Consider the following 23,392-nt stretch of genomic DNA (forward strand, 5'->3'; position numbering starts at 1 on the left):
TCCCCACTTGGTGTCCATATGTTTGTTCTCTACATCTGTGTCTCTATTTCTGCCTTGCAAACTGCTTGATTTGTACCATTTTTCTATAGTCCACATATATATGTTAATATATGATATTTGTTTTTTTCTTTCTGACTCATTTCACTCTATATGACAGTCTCTAGGTCCATCCATGTCTCTAAAAGTATCCCAGTTTCATTGCTTTTTACAGCTGAGTAATATTCCATTGTATATATGTACCACATCTTCTTTATCCATTCATCTGTTGATGGACATTTAGGTTGCTTCCATGTCGAGGCTACTGTAAATAGTGCTGCAATGAACATTGGAGTGCATGTGTCCTTTTGAATTATGGTTTTCTCTGGGTATATGCCCAGTAGTGGGATTGCTGGGTCATATGGTAGTTCTATTTTTAGTTTTGCAAGGAACCTCCATACTGTTTTCCATAGTGGCTGTATCAATTTACATTCCCTCCAGCAGTGCAAGAGTATTCCCTTTTCTCCACTCCCTCTCCAACATTTACTGTTTGTAGATTTTCTGATGATGCCCATTCTAACTGGTGTGAGGTGATACCTCATTGTAGTTCTGATTTGCATTTCTCTAATAATTAGTGATGTTAAGCAGCTTTTCATGTGCGTCTCGGCCATCCGTATGTCTTCTTTGGAGAAATGTCTATTTAGGCCTTCTGCCCATTTTTTGATTGGGTTGTTTGTTTTTTTGATATTGAGCTGGATAAACTGTTTATATATTTTGGAGATTAATCCTTTGTCTGTTGATTCATTTGCCAATATTTTCTCTCATTCTGAGGGTTGTCTTTTTGTCTTGCTTATAGTTTCCTTTGCTGTGCAGAAGCTTTGAAGTTTCATTAGGTCCCACTTATTTATTTTTGTTTTTATTTCCATTACTCTAGGGGGTGGATCAAAAAAGATCTTGCTGTTATTTACGTCACAGAGTGTTCTTCCTATGTTTTCCTCTAGGAGTTTTATAGTGTCTGGCCTTACATTTAAGTCTTTAATCCATTTGGAGTTTATTTTTGTGTATGGTGTTAAAGAGTGTTCTAATTTCATTCTTTTACATGTAGCTGTCCAGTTTTCCCAGCACCACTTATTGAAGAGGCTGCCTTTTCTCCACTGTACATCCTTGCCTCCTTTATCGTAGATTAGTTGACTGTAGTTTATCTCTGGGCTTTCTATCCTGTTCTATTGATCTATATTTCTGTTTTTGTGCCAGTACCATACTGTCTTGATCACTGTAGCCTTCCTTGTAGTATAGCCTGAAGTCAGGAAGCCTGATTCCACCCACTCCATCTTTCTTTCTCAAGATTGCTTTGGCTATTCAGGGTCTTTTGTGTTTCCATACAAATTGTAAAATTTCTTTTTCTAGTCAGGCTTTGTTTTAAGCATGATTTGGACTATCATTACAATGGTTTGATTAGCCTCAAGAAAGTGTCATCAAGATGCTGCACCCTGGGGACTTCCCTCATGGCTCAGTGGTTAAGACTCCATGCTCCCAATGCAGTGGGCCTGGATTCGATTCCTGGTCAGGGAACTAGATTTCACATGCATGCCACAACTAAGAGTTTGCATGCTGCAACTAAGATCCAGTAGAACCAAAAAAAAAAAAAAAAAAAAGCTGCACCCTGATGGCTGTATGCAATATAACCCAAGGCTGCTCAAGCATCAGAACTATGTAACCTTTTATCAGATGTTGAAATGAGGATTTTATTATTAGACAGAGTGCTAGGAAGGCAAGATGCAACATACCTGGGTTCTGCCTAGCTGAAACCTGGCATGACATGGGGTACCAGAAACTTAAGATTGGGGTGGGTGGGGAGGTTAGGCATTCCTGCTAGTAAACACATCAGACCTGGTAATCCAGTAGCTGGGTTCACTGGTGGCACATAAATGAGGGACTGGTTAGTTCTGGTGACAATAATGGTGAGGTTGGTACCCCTATACTGAGGATGTCACTGACAGCTGGTAGAATTGAGCCAATAAGAAGTCCTGAGAGATCCTGTTCAATTTCTGTAATTCCCAGTGGTGACAAAGATGGGGGAGTAGCTGAGGACAAGTGAACCTCCATAAACCCATCTTTAAGAGGAGTAATAGATGTACTAGTCATTTGTCTGTGTCTGCACCCAAAGCCCACCTTCAGGAACTGCCAGTCATGGCATCAAGCAGTGCATATTATCAGGACAAGCCAGAGTCACATGAGATTTTCACTTTTCAAGCACTTAAAATGGGATGACAAACCCAGAGGGAGCCCACGTCACCAACAGCAGAGGTTGCTTGACCCAGACGCATGATATGATTGTTTTCCATGGGTTTGGAGCTGGATATAGGGGTGGAAAAGAGCATTCATTGCTCTCACCCTCTTTCTGCAATGCCTGAGGTTGAACATCCTCCACAGGTGTCAGAGGTGTTGTTCCCCCACAAGGGTCAGGACACCAGGGTGTCTCACATCAGTAGATGAAATCTCACTTTTTCTCCACTCATTGCATGCTCGACCCTGACCCTGAAAGGATCAGGTGTGGGAGAGGACAAGGCCATCTTTACAAGATTTACAGAGATGTACTATATCCTCCACTTTGGCCACTGGGACTTGATGTAGATGGACTTGGTGAACACTGTACACAGTCAAGCCATCCCTGTCTTCACAATGTAAGATCATGTCCATCCAACAGGAGAAACCAGGGGGTCCAAAGAGGATTAAGTGTGAATACTACAGGCCAAGTTGTGACCCAGATGTAGCAACTAGACTGGCCTGGCCTGATGATGAGGGGAAAGAAAGACGTATCATTGTCCAGGAAAGGTCAGGGCCAAATGACAAATGTTCAAAATTGATCTTTGGGACCACCCGAACACTGTCCTTTCTCAGAAACCCTAAGATTTCAGACTCAGGGTAGCATTTCCCATATTTACTACACTCCATTTTTCTTGACTGTGAATCACCCTATGTTTATTAAGCATGAGGAACAATCTAATGGAAAAAAAATGATGACTACAATATTTCTTACATTCCTAATGTTCTTTTCCACAGTGAGATCACAAGTGAACATCAAAGTACTGAAGAGATACACAGTTTTCCACAAATCTTACATTAGCAGAGTTCCTCTGCACTGCAAGATCTCCCATATTGAAGGAATATATATTTCCCTGAGGAAACAGTAATGTGCTTTCCATGTTTCTTAACGGTATGGCTTCACTGTGCGCCCTATCAGTCTGGGTTGTGAAATGGATGGCCTTCCTACATTCCTTCCACTTGAAGACCATCTCTCCAGTGTGCTCTTTTCAAGTCAAGTGAATCAGGACAACTGAAGGCTTTCCCACATACCTGACATCAATAAGACAAAGTGATTTCTTTCAAGACAAAAGAACTAAGAGAGCTGAAGGCTTTCTCACATATTCTTCATTTATAGGATTTTGCTAGAGGGTGAGTTTTTCCTGTATCTAAGAGGAATTGGAATAACTGAAGACTTTCTCATGTTGTTTACATCCTTAGGTTTCTCTCCACCATGAGTTCGGACATGTTTAGAAAGGTCTGATTTCCAAGTGAAGTCTTTCCCACATTTCTCACATTTGTAGGGTTTTATTCCACAGTGAATTGTCTTGTGACGATGAAGGTATAATGAACGTTTAAAGGATTTTCCACATTGCTCACATGGAAAGGGCCTCTCTCCAATGTGAGATTTTCTATGGTCCCTAAACTGAGATCTAACAAAAAATTTTCCACAATCTTCACATAAAAATTTTCTAGCATGAGTTTTCATATGTTCAGTAAGTACAAAAGACCTGATGAAGGCTTTACCACATTCCTTACATTTATATGGTTTTGTTCCAGTGTGAATTCGATTGTGAATCTTAAGATATGAAGAACTTTTAAAGAATTTTCCACATTTTTCACAGGGAAAGGGCCTCTCTTCACTATGAGATTTTATATGTTCTTTCAGTCTATAGGAAGTAAGGAAGGCTTTCCCACACTCCCTACATTTATGCAGTTTTATTTCACTATGATTTTGCATGTGATCATTAAGGGATAAGGGATAAAAATAGGATTTTCCACTTTCCTTACATATAATGGGTCTCTCTCCAGGATGAGATTTTTTATGGTTCCTAAGGTGATAAGCTCTAATGAAGGCTTTCCCACATTCCTTACATATAAAGGGCCTCTCTCCAGTATGAGATTTTATATGGCTCCTAAGGTGATCAGCTCTAATGAAGGCTTTCCCACATTCCTTGCATATGAAGGGCTTCTCTCCACTGTGAGATTTTATATGCCTCTTAAGTTCATAAGCTATAACGAAAGCTTTCCCACATTCCTTACATTTATAGGGTTTCTCTCCATTGTGGGTTCCCATGTGAATTTTAATGGATATATGATATTTATAGACTTTCCCACATTCGTTACATTCATAACTTTTTTTTGTGGTGTGATTTTGTATATGTAAACCACAGTTTGTGGAGTGAACAGAAGCTCTCCCATGTTCCTTCTGTTCACAGCATTTTTCTGCATTCTGAGTTACCACTTGTGCCTGAAGGGAAGGCTGATTAACACAGGCTTCCTCACCATCACTGCATTCCAAGGCTTTCTCTCCCATGCTGGTTTTCCCATCCATGATATTTGGAGTCAGGATGATGGCTTTTTGACACTGGTTAAACATAGAATGCTTCACAGTAGTAGAGGTTTTCTTCTGCTGAGTAAGGAAGCTTTTTCCATACTGATTATGCTCATAAGTGCTGCCTCCATTTTGAGTTCTCCTGTGTGTCCTAAGGAACGGATGTTCACTGAAGTCTTTACTATGTTGCTCACAGTCATAGAGTTCCAGTCTGTTCTGGATTCTGGCCTGTGAATGGATAGATGAATGATGATGCAAAGACTGCTCAGACTCATTAATTGATTATACTCATCTTAAACTTGAAACATCATTATAACAATGATGACTTTTAACATTTCTATTACGAGGGTGAGTCAAAAATTATCCGCACTCCATAAACCATGTATAAATTCTACAGCCAGAGTGCGGATAATTTTTGACTCACCCTCATACATTCATACACCTCTGCCCTGTTGATTTCTTTCAAGTTGAATGATGGAATCTTTCTGCCAGAATGATGTTCTGTTTACTCCAACCTTCAAATAATCCTGTACAGCTTTATGAATTGTTGTAAAATCTCAAATGTCCTGTTATATATGTGGAAATGAGGACTTATGGGAACTCTGAAGCAATAATTATCAGGTTAGGTTTAGGATATTCCCAAATTCATCCTAATCAGAATATCTTGCCATAGACATTGCTCTCCCCTGGGTGACTGCCACCTATTGCAAACATCTATCACTTGTGCTCATGATATAACTAATGAAATTCCCATACTTTTCTGAATGTGGAAAAAAACAAATATGATGTTTTAAACTTACCAATGTTACTGTTTCCATCCCAACAGATGTTTCATCCTCAAGATTATCCTGCTGAATTGCTGAGTCTTTGGTTTTAAGTTGCATTTCCCATAAAAAAGGATCAACAAATGTAAGAGTTTGTAGAGAGAAAGAGAACACTGAAGGAGTTAAAAATAATAATACTCAGTTTTATTTGTGTCCAAATTAAAGATGCTAAAAATATTGATACACATATAGTAGATTTGAGGAGTTTGGCTATGCCAAATATTTAACAATGATAGGGATGCAGAGTCAAAACCCAGTACCCATTTAAAAAGAATTTTATGAAAATTAAATATGATGGGGAAAAGAAACTGAACATTATCACTGAAGGAAAAGAGAAATGTTTAGAAAAATCACCTACATCAAAATGATAAACTTAAAGAAAGAGAACAAGCCATTTTGGATAAATAAGATGTGGTACATTGTACAATAGAATATTACTCAGCTATAAAAAGAATGAAATAATGTCATTTGCAGCAACATGGATGGACCTAGAGATTATCATATTAAGTGAGGTGAGTCAGACAGAGAAAGACAAGTATCATATGATATCACTCATATGTGGAATCTAATTTAAAAGATACAAACGAATTCACTGACAAAACAAACAAGACAATGATATCAAAAATAAACATGGTTGCCAAAGGGGAAATGTGGGATGGTGGGATAAATTAGGAGCTTGGGATTAACATATACACATTACTATATATAAAATAGATAACCAACAAGGACTTACTGTGTAGCACAGGGAACTCTATTAAATATTCTGTAATAACCGATATGAGAAAAGAATCTGAAGAAGAATGAATATATGTGTATGTATAACTGAATCGCTTTGCTATACACCTGAAACTAACACAATGTTGTAAATCAACTATACTCCAATATAATTAAAAAAAGAAAAAGCCATTTTGTGAGCTCAGAAATTTTGAGTAAATGTGAAGTACATATATATGACAACTTGAATATATCCTGAAACATCAGAGACCAGTGACCTCAGACTTCTGTCAAAAAGCACATCTTAACAAGTTTCCTCATTATTATTCCAAAGACACTGAAATTTTCATTGACCAGGAATCACTTACCTTGGAGGATTCCTCTTCTCTCCACTCTCCTCAAATCTTCTTGTTCCAACCAAGAGATCAGAGGGGGTTTCAATAATTGATACCCTGTTCATGAGGAAAGATATATTAATGGAACAAGCTCCTGCAAAACAGGAGAAACTGTCCAATGAGTTAGGGTCTATATTTCTAAAAATGTGGTAAAACTATTTCAGAAGAGACAGAAATGGAAATTCACCTCGTTCCATTCTCCACAAAAGTTGTTTCTCTCTGGCCCCTGAAGCCCATGTTCAGATTGATATACACAATTACAAAGCTTACGACTTTTTTTCAAATGGGAAACAAAGTAAGTACAAAAAAAAATGTTCATTCACATGGAGAAACAATATACCAATGACTGTCAAACTTCGGTGTCCATGAGAATCAAGTCCAATGTTTGTCACAACATGGATGCCTGGGATGCAAAGCCACAGTTTCATTCAGTAGGTCAAAGGTGGAGTCTGAGAACGCACATTTCTAATAGTGATGGTGATAATGTTAATCCTAGAATTACATTTTCAAACACCAACCGAATTAAAATGCATTCACATGAAGACCAGTGTTTGTTAGTTTCCATTATATTCACATTTGACATCACCCATGCTGCAACACAGTAAGTGCATCACATATATCTTTTCCCTAAGAGCCTACAAGATGATGGCAGCCTTACCTGCTGTGGTCAGGTTCTTGTAGTTCTCTAGCATCACATCTCTGTATAGCTTTCTTTGAAAGGAGTCCAGTAAAGTCCACTCTTCCTGGCTGAAGTCCACAGCCACATCAGCGAAGGTCACTGAGTCCTAAGCCATCACATACATACTAGCTTCAGTAAAGTAAGACCTCCACCAATGTTCCATGGGGAATGAGGATGGGAGATCCAATATTAATACAGGGCTTCAAGGTCTCTCACCATCTCCCCCAGGACACACTGGTCCTAGGTTCTCTTCTATCTACACTCACTTGTGATTGATATCCTTCAGCTATGGCTCTAATGGAACATGTAACACATGAAATTATCTCAATACAATGAGCCTAAAAGCATTTTATTTCCCCCTTGGAGCACCTAGGCCAACTAGAGGCACTTGTAAATGTTGATGAATGAATATATTCTTTGAGAAATGCACAGTTATCTTCCTTACTACATAACAGCACCAAGCAAAACAAAAAATATGCAGTCACCATCGTGAGAGGCAATATTAGGAGGTAATTACTGAAATACTGAGATTATTCAGGGTAAAGTGTCACAGGTATGAGCCTCCACTTTGGGAGGGAATTCATCAGGGACTGAGTCCTGTTGTGGCTTTATTTAAGAAGCTCTGGACACAGGTCTACAAAAACAAAATATGTCCATCTGGTGAATGCAGTAGGTTATTTTGTAGAAGGATATACTTTCTTCCTACCCACACTGTCCCCTTACCTGAGAACAATTTCCTAAACACTCAGCCATCATCCTTTCTGCCTCTATCTTTTTCCTCAGGAAGGCAGAAAGCGTCCTTAGAAAGAACACCTAGGAGAAAAGAAAGAAGGCATGAGCACCCAGAGATGACCATAATTCCCAGTCACTGCCTGGAAGTAATTCCACTCTACCTCAAAATCTCGAATATCCCTGCACACTCAAGAAATCTCACATAAATGCTACTGCCATGAAATGCCAGAGTAGCCCTATTTCACCTGGAGCCAGAATAGGGGATGGTGAGCCATGCTGACCACCAGGAAAAGAGTAATGGCTTTATTTTACAGGTAAGCAATCTTAAGACCTGAGTAATGTGACTTTTCATTTGTAAAGACAATAAAATACATGAATAAGATTATGCAGCAACTCTAAGACCTAATGCATATACTGGAAAGCCAACTTAGAGAACAGCATTCTCTGGCTCCCTTCAGCAATTCCTAGATGAACCAGAAGCAAGACTGCTTAGGCCCATACCAAAGGACTGGCAGATCCTAAAGTACAGTCTCTGAAAAAGGGCATTAATAAGGATATCTCATGGGACACACAGTTGTCACGCTGCGATGGTGAAATTTGCTTGAAAATTCCTTTCTTTGATGTCAAGATTATGTCAGGCAACTTATAAATGTAAGTGGATAGGGACATCTTGATCTCCTTGGAGATCGGGTTACATGGAGTCCTGCTTCATATCAATTATTAATCAACAAGTATTAGTTATCTCACACACAACATCATAAATTAGCTCTTTCTATGTAGATAACATAGTTACTAAAAGAGTATGCTCTACAACAAGAATATCAGTAACATCAATTGTTATTCACAGAGGACACTATGTACCAGAGATCTCATTAGGAGCTTATAGCTTATCTATATGTTTGGAACAACTTGAATATTGGAATCTACTCTTTCAACTGTAAATTATGTTTGCTGTAAGCAGAAATCAAGCATGTATGATAAAAATTTAATGTCCAGTAAATTAAAAACCCTTCAAATTAATAAAATAATACAAAATATCTCAATTTTTGTATTGACTAAATATTTCAGTAATACTTTAGTATATAGGGGGTAAAATAAAATGTATTCATATAAACAATCTTCCTTTTTCATTTTTGTTTATTGTGGGTACTGAAATATTTTCATTACATACATGGTCTATACATTATATTTATATTGGAAAAGCACTGGTGTAGGCTGCTGCTGGGCTTATGAAGGGAAAAAATAAAACATTTTATTTGGTCAACACCCTTGAGCTTCTCTTGATGGACGTTGGAGAATTTTGAAGCTCTAGTCCTCCTTTAAGTTCTTATCACTGGATTACTCCTTTATTCTTTCAATGCCCCTGTGCTAGGCAATCACTTGAGGTCAGGTACATATACAGAAAATATTCTAGGCATTAAATATCCACCATTCTTATTAGAGAAGATAGATGATAAAGTAATAATTGATATAGCAATTCATTAGTAACATGGGAAAACAAGCAGGTTAAAAAAATAAAAGGTATCCTACACACACGTACACACACACTCCACATATATTGTGTTAGTTCCTGAGCCAGATAAAGAAAGGGGAAATCATTAGGCCTTCCAAACTTGGTCCAAAAAGATCAGAAAAAATTTTATCAAACTTCTTAAAAAAAGAATTCAGAATACATGAGAGTACTGGGAAGCCCCCATGGGTCTCCATTGGAAACACTCAAATCAAACAGGTCTGCACTCTCTCCTTGCCTTGGACAAGGAGCAATACCCTGTCATACTTAGTCCAACATTTGTCTATTTTATTAATCTTTTCAGACAACCACCTTTTCATATTATTTTTCAGTTCCATTTTCATTCAATTTGCTTTTATGTTTACTTCTTTCACAGACTTTCTTCATTTCTTAAATTGTCTTTTAACATTCCGTATTTAAAAGTTAACTTCTTTTTATTAAATATCAGTAACATTTAATATATCAAACACAAATCACCAGGCCAAATGCTGACCTACAAAATGGTACTCTAATGATGACAATGAAAGCTCCACAGTTCATTATCTATGAATTATATTCACCCTCACTGTCCCCACAGTCCTTACTCTTCAGTTGAGAAGACTAAAACCCAGATACACATATGCTCAAAAAAAAAAAAAAAAAAAAAAATCACAGGTCTAGACTCCCTTATAACTGTACTTACTACTAGGGGTCTCAAACCAGGAATCCTTAGGCTGATTAAGTTTAGTGAGGTGGTACCTGCTAAAATGTTTTTTCTGTTTATTTTGTAGTTGGATATTGTGGGGAACCAGAGAGGACGCAGAGGACAATAACTTGGAGAAACCTGCAGATGGTGCATGACAGCTACATGACTGCAAATATGTTCTGAAAGCAGAACCAATCTCAAAGGAAAATGGACTGAAATAAGGCACTCACGTAGCCTGGTGGCACTGGCTCTTGGTTAAAGCTTAGCTATCCTCCCTAGTGGTCATAATTTACACAAGGCGTTCTGTTTTTGCTCTTCTAAAGTCTTATGCCTTGTGTTATTCATTATTTTGTTTTCTAATTTAGTCTCTGCTAGAATGCTTTTGATCTTTCTCAATAAATACACTATGAGAATCAGAGCTTGGGACTCTTAACTGACTTGGTCTTGAGTCCCCTGACCCCATGCTTTCCTATACTCTTGTGTGAATTTTCTTAATTCCGCCGTGCCACTCACATTCAGGTTTGTTCGTGTGGATGCTATCTCCACCGGATATAATTAATGTCTAATCAAATGCACAGATTTTAAGTATTTAGTGGGTGAGTTTTGATAATTGCATATACATGTATAATCACCAGCCTAAACAAGAAACAGAACATATTTATTTCCCTGGGAAGCCTTCTTGCCCCTTTCCATCCATTCCTTACTTCTTGTGCTCAGACAAGCACTTTCTGATCTCACTCAGTTACTAGATACATTATGCTATATATGTATATTAGGCAGTTAATACATCAATTTCAAATGTAAGTCCTAATTGATTTTTCGTGTACTGTTTAGTGGAACAATATGGGCAAAATTCACTAAAATCTCCCACTAGGAATTTGAAATTGTCTATTTCTTCTTCCACTTCTTTCAAGTAATGCTTTATATATTTGCAACATTATTATTGAGTGGATACACATTTGAATTTTTTATATTTTTGGAGAAACAGAATCTTTTATCATACTGACCCCTGTATCTATAGTAACGCTTCTTGACAACATTGTCTAACATTAGGTTCAGCTTCTGGGGGCAGAGTTTCTTTTCCTGGCATATCATTGGGAGCACTGTATCTGTTTTGGATGCCAATGTCTGCCAGTACAAAGAGTGGCATGGTGTCTGGCACACTGAAGGCACCCACTGATTGGTGACTGACAGAGTGGAGCTCCTTCACATCACTCAACTACACCTAGATTATACTTAAATAACCGTTTATAACACAACATATATCTGTTTTCAGAAATGTATTTGATTACTCTAAGGATGTAAGGGTGGGAGGAACACCATCTTTCGAGCACTTGCACCAGCCTCAGCTTATCTGCACATCTGTCACTTGTTTCCCATGGCCTCCTTACATGGACGTCTTAGTGCTCTAGGCCTTGCACTGGCAGTGGCACCCCAATTCCCTCTCTACATCTACATATCAGTCATGGCTTGTCTGCATTCCAGAGGAATGCTTCCTCCTTGCCCAGTGGCTGTTAAATAGTTCCAGTCCTGGCAACCTAGCAAATTTCCTCACATTCAATGGGCTGCCATGACACCTTCTCTAACAAGGTCTGAAATCAATCTTGGGGACAGGGCCCCACTATGAGTTTGGCCTTCCTTAGGTACTCTCCATGAACTCTAGGGTAAATGACAGAATTCTCTTTACAACTTTACATTTCTCCTGTTTAACTCAAAGTATGATTTCTGTCTCTTCATTTCATGCAGACTTATACACAATAGAGAAGATAGGTGATTCCTGGAGACAAAGTAGTAAAGATGAGATTTGGGGATATGTTTAGTCAAACCTTTGGACTCAAGCATAGAGCTGAAAACCTTGCCAATGGGAAAGACATCACAGAATTACAATTGTCAAGCTATCACCTATGGTGATTCTGGTACAAATCCTGCCTTGGGAGACCAGGTGAATGCTACACTTAAGAGTAAAATAATAATGGTGATTATAATGGTTGTGGTGAGAGATGGATTCTTTTGAGTGTACTTGCCCAGACAAAGACAAGCTCAAATCTGCTATCTCAAATCAAAGTCTGAAACAAGAGAGATTCCATGACAGATTAAAAACTCATTTCATGTGGTCACATGGGGAAGATATTGCTAAAAGTCAAACGCAGAGTTCAAGTACTCAACCATACTTAAAGTCAGTCCCACATACTTTTGTTTTGTTTTTTTAGGGGCGCACGAGCTTAGTTGCTCTGCGGCATGTGGGATCTTCCTGGAGCAGGGATCGAACCCATGTCCTCTGCACTGGCAGGCAGATTCTTAACAACTGCAGCACTTAGGAAGCCCTGTCCCACATACTTTTTCATGTGAAAATGAGGGTACTGATGAGGGAAGAACGAGACAGGAAACTTGAAATGGGGACATCTTCACGGACCCTGATGAAACTCACAATATTGAACCTTTAAGACACTCTGAGCCTCCATTATCAGGGAAGTAGCTTGCTCTTAGATTTCTGAAGATACTAGCTTTCCTCTGCTTGACAAATGTGTGATAATCTCACTTAGAGCAGATGCCTTGGAAGGAATGCTCATTCTCAAGACCCACCACAATTACCTGCTGTGCCTCTGGACACAAAACTAGTGCAAAATCCAAGGGGACAGTAAGCAACATAAGGTAGGAGAAAACAGCTTACATACAAAATAAGTCCAACTCTGCACATGTGTATCAAAAGAATTTATCAAACATGTAAGCTCCTAGGAGTTCCTAAGGGATTAAGCTCAGGCAATTCCAGTAAGTGCAAGTAATCTTTATGATAGGTTGCCAAGGCTTTTTCAACACTTTAGTACAGTTGCACTACCTCCTCTTCCTCAGTCCATGTTTATGGCTTTCTGCAGTACTCCTTACACCCAGCTGGCTGAGACAAAGCCTGGTTTATAGATGGATCTGCATAGTGAGCTAGTTACACCTGGAAGCTTAGAGCTGAAGCTCTATATCCTTACTGAAGGGATGACCCTGAAAGGCAGTAGTAATTAAAAATCTTCCCAGTGGCAGAAATTCAACCAGTACATTTGGCTGTCACTAGGTCTGGAGTGAAAAATGGCCATATGTATGGATACACATTGCTTCACGAACAGTTGTCAGTCATTTGACTGGATAGTCCAAGATGTGGATGGAACAAGATTGAAAGGTTGATGACAAAGAAGTCTGGGAAAAGGTATATGAAAGGATGACTCTGAATGCAGATAGACTGTAAAGTTATTTGTGCCCTATATGAATGTCCAGCAAGAGCAATCCACTGTAAATAACACTATTAATAATCAGGTGGACAAAATGATGGTCTGTAGATGTTGCTTTTCCCAGCCACCACAGTGTTTTCTCAATGGAGCCATGAACCAAATGGCCATGGTAATGGGGATAAAGCCTATCTGTGGGCTCAACAACATGGACTTCCCTTTTCCAAGTATGACCCAGCTAACACTACTGTTGTGTGCCTGGGAATGAAGATTTGGTTCCCTCCAGCAGGACATAACCCGGACCAGGTGAAGGTCTCATTGAAGGCAAGGGAAATGTGAAACTGATTGTTGAAGAAGTAACCCATGGATGTCAACCACAACCTCAAGACCAATTAGAGAAATAAGAACCGTAGCAGCTTTGCAAGTTTTCTCTTTGCTTTGTATATGTATACATGTATTTAATGCATATGTTTATTTATATATACTAACCATTCACTTCTATCTCCTCCCCATTTTAATTTATATACAGGTTACATTACCATTTAGTCTTTAGGAAACAATTTCTGGAAGTCTGTGAAGAAATGTGAGGAATTCAATTTTCTTCACTATGTCTTCATCATTCAAGCACTGACTAAGTATAGTATGTCCTTTAGTAAATCAACAGATGAAGGAATAACTTCATCAAGTAATTAAAATTCTCTCAATTTTACCTTCTATAAAACTCAAATCATTTCATTTATTTCCTTTGCTGTAATAATAATCCAATTGTAGTTTAACAGCATTGTGTTTTAAAACTTATTTATCATAAGCTTCTAGAGTTTGATTCCATGCATTCACTCTCACACTTTCTGAAGACCATTATCAAACTAGGAGTTGTAAGTAGACTCAAATCACTTTTGTGTGTGTGCGTGTGTGACTGCATTGGGTCTTCATTGCTGCACACGGTCTTCCTCTAGTTGTGGCAAGCAGGGGCTACTCTTCATTGTGGTACACAGACTTCTCAGTACGGTAACTTCTCTCATTGCAGAGCACGGGCTCTAGGCATGCAGGCTCAGTAGTTGTGGCATGTGGGCCTCAGAGCTCACGTTCTTCAGTTGTTGCAGTGCGTGGGCTCATTAGTTGTGGCATGCAGGCTTTAGAGTGCAGGCTTAGTAGTTGTGGTGCAGTAGCTTAGCTGCTCCACGGCATGTGGGATCTTCCCGGACCAGGGATTGAACCTGTGCCCCTGCATTGGTAGGTGGATTCTTAACCACTGCGCCACCAGGGAAGTCCCTCCATGGCCTTAGAATATGATTCAGAGTATGTAATTCCCTTGGCCCTATGCCCCACTCTCCAATATACCTCCCAACACTCTCTAGTTCTGCTCTGCTTCAGACAACCCTCTTTTCTCGGCTTAGGAAACACACTGAATTCTCAGCTTCTTTGGAATTTTTCTCATGAAGTTCCCTTCATCTGAAATGTTCTCATTCACTCTACACCTCCTCACCTTAGCTCAACAACCTAATTAGCTAAGTCACATCTATGCTTTCATTCTCAATTTAAATATCAACACCTCCCAATACATCTTTTCCCCTCATATTAAGCTACTATTATGTCCAGCTAACAAATTCACCAATAGTCAGTCATTTAAAATGTCTTCCAAAATAAACTGTAAACCCCATAGTAGCAATATTATCCTTACTTTGATCTCCATTGTTTCTCTATTTCTTGCACATAGCCTAGCTCATTAAAGATCATTGGTGGACTGTCAGAGAATTGCCAGTCCACACAAATGTTATAGTACAGATATGCACAAACTGAAGTAAAACAAACAAAAAATTACAACACAAAAACTAAACAGGAATCATATAAAAAGTCTGTGCACAATACAAATCAAAATGCAGTACTTCTGAAAACGTACTTGTACTTGAGTATCCTTAGGAAGAAAGTGGACTGGATATCACTTTTTTTTTTTTTTTTGGCCTTGTCTCACAGCTTGTGGGATCTTGGTTCCCTGACTGGGGACTGAACCTATTCTGCCATCAGTGGAAGCACCGAGTCTTAACCTCTGGACCACCAGGGAATTCCCTGGATATCATTTTTGAAAACAAGTGCCTTGAAGTTAAAACTAATATGTGGGGACTTCTTAGGTGGTGCAGTGGTTAAGAATCTGTCTGCCAATGCAGGGGACACAGGTTCAAGCACTGCTCCAGAAAGATCCCACATGCCGAGGAGTAACTAAACCCATGCGCCACAACTACTGAGCCTGGACTCTAGAGCCTGTGAGCCACAACTATTGAGCCCATGTGCTGCAACTACTGAAGCCCACGTGCCTAAAGCCTGTGCTCTGCAGCAAGAGAAGCCACCACAATAAGGAGCCTGTGCACCGCAATGAAGAGTAGCCCCTGCTCACTGCAACTAGAGAAGGCCCATGTGCAGCAATGAAGACCCAATTCAGCCAATAAATAAATAAAAAAAAACCCAACCCCTCCACAAAAAAACCTAATATGTGTTCCTTATGTTTCTCCAGAATAATTTTAATCCTAGTTTAATGTTGATTCAGAAACTACCAAATGGCACAAGATTTATGGAAATGATTTATATACTGTGAAAAGTTAACCATGTTTTTCCCCTTTGACCTAGAAATCCAACCTTAAAAATCTAGTCCTGAAAATGCACCTCTACAAATGTGAAACAACAAATACAGAAGATCACTGTTAGTAGTGCTAGAATCACAGATGCCAAAATAATTGATAGAAAGGTTGTTAGAAAACAAGATATTCTGAGTGCCAGAACATTACTCCACATATTACTTTCTTACTCAAGAAGAAAAGTCTACCTTTAAAATATAGGGCTCTGGTGATGATTACCTTAAGTAATCAAATGTAGCATCACTAACAGAAGGCTGAAATAATTCTAGGTCCTCCTGATGAAATACAACTTAAGATATACAACATCATCTACAATATATTTTGTAAATGATCTTTTGAAGCCTGCAGACCAAAACTATGACCCACAGGCCTGTTTTTGTGAATAAAGTTTTTTGGAGAAACAGCCATATACATTTGTTTATGAAGACCTATAGCTACTCCCCCACCACAAAAGTAGAATGGACTAATTCAAGACCTTGTGGCCTGGAAAGCATAGAGTACTTCCTACCTGTCTCTTTTCTTTTCTTTTTTTTTGGCCATGCCACGCAGCATGTGGGATCTTAGTTCCCCAACGAGGCATCAAACCCGCACCCCTTGCACTGGAAGTGCAGTCTTAACCACTGGACCACTGGGGAAGTCCCCTGTCCCTTTTTAGACAAAGTGTGTGCCAGCTGTTGTTCTGGACCCAACTACCAGAAATATAAGAAACAGAATAAACATTTAAACACACCATGAAAATAAAATCAGAAATTTCAATATGCTCAAATAAACAAGCTGACTTTACACTCCAAGAAACTAGAAAAGAAAGGACAAAGCCCAAAGGTAGTGGAAGGAAGGAAATAACAAAGATCAGAATGGAACTTGATGAAATAAAGCATAAAAATAAAATAGAAAACATCACTAAAACTGAGAGGTTTGAAAAGATAAAATAGACAAACCTTTAGCTCACTCACCAAGGAAAAGAGGACTCATAATTAAATATGAAAAAGATACTACAACTGATACCATAGAAATACAAAGGATCATAAGAGACTGCTGTGAACAACTGTACACCAAAAAACTGGACAACCTAAGAAATGGATAAATTCCTAGAAACATACATCCTACCCAGAGTGAATCATGAAGAGACAGAAAATGTGAACAGACTGATTACATGTAAGATTAATCAGTAATAAAAAACCTCCCAACAAACCAAAGTTCAGGACCAGAATGCTTCACTGGTGAATTCCACCAAAACATTTAAAGAGGAATGAATATCAATCCTTTTGAAATCTTCCAAAAAACCAGGAGGGAACACTTCCAAACTCATTTTATGAGGCCAGTGTTATCCTGATACCATAACCAGACAAGAACATCACAAGAAAAGAAAATTACAGGTCAGTATCCCTGAAGAACACAGATTCAAAAATCCTCAAGAAAATATTAGCAAACCCAATTCAATAATACATTAAGAGGATCATATACCATGATGAAGTGGAATATATCCAGAGATACAGGATGGTTCCATAACTGCAAGTCAACCAATATGATACATATTAACGAAATGGACAAAAATCATATGATAACCTCAACAGAAGCAAAAAAAGTATTTGACAAAATTCAATATCCATTCTTGATTAAAACTCAACAAAGCAGGTAGAGAGGGAATGCTGCTCCATAATAAAGGACGTATATCACAAGCCCATAGCTAACATCTTACTCAACAGTGAAAAGCTGAAAGCTTTTCCTCTTAGGTCAGAAAAAGATAGGGATACCCATTCTCACCACTTTTATTCAACATAGCATTGGAAGTCCAGCCAGAGAAATTAGGCAAGAAAAAGACAGGGCATCTAAATCAGAAAGGAAGAAGCAAAAGTGTCACTCTTTGCAGATGACATATTATATATAGAAAACTCAAAAGTCTCCACCAAAAAACTGTTACAACTAATAAATGAATTTGCAGTATAAGAAATCAATATACAGAAATCAATTGTATGGCAGGGGGATAAATTAGGAGTTTGGGATTAACATATACACCCTACTACATATAAAACAGATAATCAACAAGGACCTATCGTACAGCACAGGGAACTCTACTCAATATTCTGTAATAACCAGTAAGAGAAAAAGAATCTAAAAGAAGAGTGGATATATGTATATACATACAACTGACTTACTTTGCTGTGCACCTGAAACTAACACAACACTGGAAATCAACTATACTCCAATATAAAATAAAAATTAAATTAAAAAAAAACCGCCCCAAAATTATGCTAATGAAGGAAGCAAGAACTTATAAAAAAAAAAACAACTGTTTCTATACACTAATAACAAACTACTAAAAGAAAAATTAAGAAAATAATCCCATTTACAATTGCATCAGAAAGAGTAAAATACCCAGGAATAAATTTAACCAAGGAAGTGAAAGAGCTGTACATGGAAAGGTATGAGACATAGATGAAAGAAATGGAGAAGATATAAATAAAAGACAATATATTCTGTGGCTCATGAATTGGAAGAATTATTGTTAAAATGTGCCCTGTACCAAAGCAAGATAAAGATTCAATGCCATTCCTATCAAAATTCCAATGGCATTTTCCACAGAAATAGAACACACAATCCTAAAATGTGTATGCAACCACAAAAGGCTCTGAATAGTCAAAGTGATCTTGAGGAAAAAAGAACAAAGCTGAGGAATCATGCTGTCCAATTTAAACCATATTACAAAGCTACAGTAATCAAAACAGTATGGTATTGGAAACAGACACGTATCAGTGAAACAGAATAGATTCCAGAAACTCAAAACCACACAAATACAATTAATGTGACAAAAGAACCAAGAATATATGATGGGAAAAGGACAGTCTCCTCAATATATAATGTTGAGAAAACTGAACAGCCACACGCAAAAGAATGAAACTGGACTACTCTCTTACAGCATACACAAAAATTAACTCAAAATAGATTAAAGACTTGAATGTAAGACCTAAAACCATAAAACTCCTAGAAGGAAATATAACCTCCTTGACATCCATCCTGGAAAGGATTTTTTTGCATTTGACAACAATAGTAAATACACTAAAAGCAAAAATAAAGAAGGGGCACTATGTAAAAGTAAAAAAACTTCCTGTACAAGAAAGGAAACCATCAACAAAATGAAAAGGCAACCTACAGAATGGGAGAAAATTTTTGCAATTCATGTATCTGCTAAGAGGTTAATATCCAAAATATATAAAGAACTCATACAACTCAACAGAAAAAAAACGCAATTTAAAAATGGGCAGAGGATCTAAATAGACATTTTTCCAAAGAGATACAGATGGCCAACAGGTACATGAAAATATGCTCAACATTACTAACAAGGGAAATGCAAATCAAAGCAACAATGAGATATCACCTCACATCTCTCAGGATGGTTATTATCAAAAAGACAAAAGAATAACAAATGTAGGTGAAGATGTGGAGAAAAAGGAACCCTTGTGCACTGCTAGTGGGAATGTAAACTGGGGCTGTCACTAGGGAAAACAGTGTGGAGGTTCCTCAAAAATTAAAAATAGAACTATGATATGATGCAGCAATTTCACTTCTGGGCATTTACCTGAAGAAAACAAAGACACTACCTCAAAAAATATATATACCCCCATGTTCACTGCAATGTTATTTATAATAGTAAAGACATGGAAGCAACTTAAGTGTCAATCTATGGATAAAGAAAGAAAACACAGTGTGTTTGCATGCACACAGAAATATATACATACACAACACATACACACAATGGGATAAAAAAAGAAGGAAATCTTGCTGTTTGCAACAACATCAATGGACCTTGAGGTCACTATGCTAAATGGAGTCAGACAGAGAAAGACAAATACCAAAAGATCATATGATCTCACTTATATGTAGAACCTTAAAAAAAACCAACTATAGGGACTTCCTAGGTGGTGCAGTGATTAAGAATCCACCTGCCAATGCAGGGGACACGGGTTCGATCCCTGCCCCAGGAAGATACCACATGCAGCTGAGCAACTAAGCCCGTGCATCACAACTATTGAGCCTGAGCTCTAGAGCCTGTGAGCCACAACTATTGAGCCCATGTGCTGCAACTACTGAAGCCCATGCGCCTAGAGCCCGTGCTCCACAAGAGAGGCCACCAAGAGGAACCCATGAACCACAACAAAGAGTAGCCCCCACTCGCCACAACTAGAGAACGCCCGAGTGCAGCAACGAAGACCCAACATAGCCAATAAAATAGATAAATAAATTTATTTAAAAAAACACAAAAAACAAACTATAATGCATGATTTGCAGATATGGACATGCAGATTAATGGTTGCCAGAGGAGGCGAGAGGGGGATGGGATGAATGGGTACCGGTGGTCAAAAGGTACTTCTAGTTATAAACAAGCCCCAAGTACATGCAATATATATATGGTGGCTATTAGTAATAATACTGTATTATATATTTGAAAGTTGCTTGGAGAGTAGATCTTCAAAGTCCTAATCACACACAAAAATCTGTAACTATGGGCAGTGATGGATGTTAATGACTTATTTGGAATATGTATACAAACATTGACTCATTATGTTGTACACTTGCAACTAATATATGTCAATTATATCTCAACTTTAAAAAACTTAAAAATGTGTGACTTTTTAAAACGTGTTACTTTTCAAAAAATCAAATTAATGGACAAATAACAGCCAACGCTGTAGGTTAAAGGAGACTAAAAGACACGAAAAATTGCCATTTATAAACACTGACTGCCTCTCAGATCCAAAGACACTCAAAAATATATTTCAAAGCAATGTGGAGAATTTCAGTTTTTACAGAGTAGATACAAAGTGACATTATTACTTTAAATTTTCTTGGGGGGAAATAATAGTCTTGTGGTTTAATTACCACAATGTTCTTTTCTTTAGGAGATGTATTACCAAGTATTTAAAGGTCAAGTATTAATATATGGCTGCAATTTATTTTCAATTAACTCTCTCAAATAGTTCACCAAGAAATGTATTTATCTAGAGAGAGACCAAACATGCAAAATGCCCCATATAGGTGAATCTACTTCAAAGGACAATAATTGTACCGTAAGACCACATTTTATCTAGGTTTAAGACTTTTCAAACGAAAAATGTGGGAAAAAATACTTAGTCCAAACATCCTGTTAATCAGAAGTTCAATTATCTTAAAAATAGGGCAAAAAAGCCTCCATCCGTTTTTCTTGGAATCCCATGTTTTGAAGTTTTGTGGGGATATACGGGTTTAGGAGGAAGTTCAGATGAAGAGTGAAGTGAGTATTCTTGTTTTTCTCTTGTAGGAAGACTTGTGGCCTATATAAGTTTATATTTCTATACAGAAAAATGCCCAGCATAGACATCTATGAAAGTACATTTTTACCTGAATGTAATGTACCAAAAATAAAGAACGCGCAAAGATAACACCAAATTTTCAGATGAAACTTTTTTTTTTTTGCCATAGAAATGGAAACGGAGGCCCTTTCAAACTAACTTCCCCCCACTGCTTACCGGCATACGCCGGAATCGCGGGGTCCGTGAGAACACGAGGCTGCAGTCAACAGACTCTTTAAGGCGGAAATTCTTCACCTCTTGAAGAAAAATCACGAAGGTTGCTTTGGAGGCTTTTGAAGAGGGGAGAGCAAGATGAAACCTAAACGATCCCGCGGAAGCGTCCTTACGACATTTTGCCGGAGCGGCCTCGGGACCTGGCCGTTCCGGGAGGCCCCGAGGCCGCGGCGGAAGCGAGCGGCGGGCGCCAGGCCTCTCTAAGCAGGCCCCAGGGCGGCCCGGGACAAGGTCGTTCTGATCCCCCCTTCCCTTTCCTCTCCTTCGCGCCGGCCTAACAGACGCCGGCTTGAGTCGATCCACGACCTAACGGTAAACAGCGAAAGAAGCAGCTGAAGAGACTGCTGCCAACGATGGTCGCCACTTCCGCTTCCGGCTGGGAGGAGGTCGGAAGAGGCGGGGTTTCGGCGTTGGCGCCGTCCGCCACGTTTGATCGTTTCAGGTGGAGAAGTTCTAGTTTTCTTTGGCGTGGATACAGAAAGGCTCCGGGTGGGCTAGGTGCAGGGGCTGGGAACCGAATGAACCCCAGAGACAAGGTTGAAGCTGGAACCAGTCTTTAGGCGGGGCTACGGGTGGAGGGCGAGACCTGTTTCTGAGGCGGGTTTGGACGTGGGATATATTTTATGCGTATTTAGATTGCTGAATATTGGAGCCTTGAAGGGCATGGCTGCGGGCAGGGACCCATCCCAAGCAAGCACATCTGGAGGTCTTCTGTGTTCTTCTCCCCTCGTTCCTAGAGCCCTAACAATGATTTTCCCATATCGATAATCCTGCCAATTCATGAAGTACTCTATCTTCTCCAGTCAATTCCATAAAACAGGACACAATGCTAAACTCTAATACCGTCCCGTGCACCTGGGGGTTTGTTTTTCATTGTTTTTAAATCAGTAAGCAAGCTAAAACTTAGCATTACGTTTGCTAGACCTCACAACTACTTGGTACGTAAGATTTAAAGTTTCCCCATTTTTTGATAGGGAGTGGGGGGATTGCTTGTAGCCACCTAAAGCCCCAGCCTTTTTACTTATTTTTTTTTCTTTTGGTCTCTTGTCTTCCCCCCGCTTTTTTTTTCGTTTAGATATTTACCTGATAACTTTCTGGTAGTCCCGAGTGACGCCTACTGTGAGCAGTGGCCTCCTTTTCTAGACTGTCCCTATCAACCTCGGAGGAACTAGAGTCTATATCCAACGTGGGGGAATCCTTGTTTTGTAACAATTTGATTTTCAAGAAGGTGCTCTTACGTGTTGATAGGCAGCAGCACTCAAGAGAGCCCAAGTACACTGATTAGGAGATTTACAAACTGATTTGAGAAACCTTCTGAGGTTTCTTGGGAGCAAGAACAAAATGTTCCTTTTTTTCCTTTCTCGGTAAACATTGAGCCACCAGTCTCTATGGATGAGATCGCTCATATCCCACTAGGTTGGGGAATAAATCACTACAGAAGCAAAGCAAGGAGCAACAGAGAGCTAGAGGGTGCTGGTGTCTTTGGTGAGGACAGCCGCTGGGGAACTCCTGATCTCTTTGTCTCCCACAAGGGATGTTGTGGAGGAGATCGCTCTTGGTGTTGCAAGGAACATCATAAAAAACATGGTGATGAAGAAAGGTAAGTTGTTTCTGGTTGTCCCTCGAAACTGGTAGGGATTAAAAAGAATATTGGTAGGGATAAAATGTTATCTACTAGGTCAATAGCTCACATTTATATCAAGTGAATTAGTGAACATTCACTATTAGGGGGAAAATGATAAACACTATATAAGAATGAAAGGAAAATTTACCAGAAACATATAAAATGACTACATTTGTATGCATCCAGTTCTATTGCCTCAAAATAAAAGAAT

General features: G+C 38.8%; 1 protein-coding gene across 2 annotated transcripts; it reads right to left on the bottom strand.

Moving 5' to 3' along the window:
- Positions 1-2,229: 2,229 nt before the first annotated feature.
- LOC130837379 (zinc finger protein 426-like) lies at positions 2,230-21,791 on the bottom strand. Of its 2 annotated transcripts, none has more exons than XM_057710272.1 (6): positions 21,501-21,791; positions 7,951-8,040; positions 7,207-7,333; positions 6,522-6,605; positions 5,416-5,480; positions 2,230-4,843 (listed from the first exon to the last, which is right to left on the bottom strand). In XM_057710272.1, the coding sequence occupies exons 1-6, from the start codon at positions 21,504-21,506 to the stop codon at positions 3,413-3,415; spliced, it is 1,803 nt and encodes a 600-aa protein (XP_057566255.1). In that variant the 5' UTR covers positions 21,507-21,791; the 3' UTR covers positions 2,230-3,412. The 2 variants fall into 2 exon arrangements, with proteins under 2 accessions (XP_057566255.1, XP_057566254.1); XM_057710271.1 differs by having other exon boundaries at positions 5,416-5,552.
- Positions 21,792-23,392: the final 1,601 nt, after the last annotated feature.

The sequence above is a fragment of the Hippopotamus amphibius genome, chromosome 15, assembly GCF_030028045.1.
Source record: "Hippopotamus amphibius kiboko isolate mHipAmp2 chromosome 15, mHipAmp2.hap2, whole genome shotgun sequence".
NCBI classification, from domain to species: Eukaryota; Metazoa; Chordata; class Mammalia; order Artiodactyla; family Hippopotamidae; genus Hippopotamus; species Hippopotamus amphibius.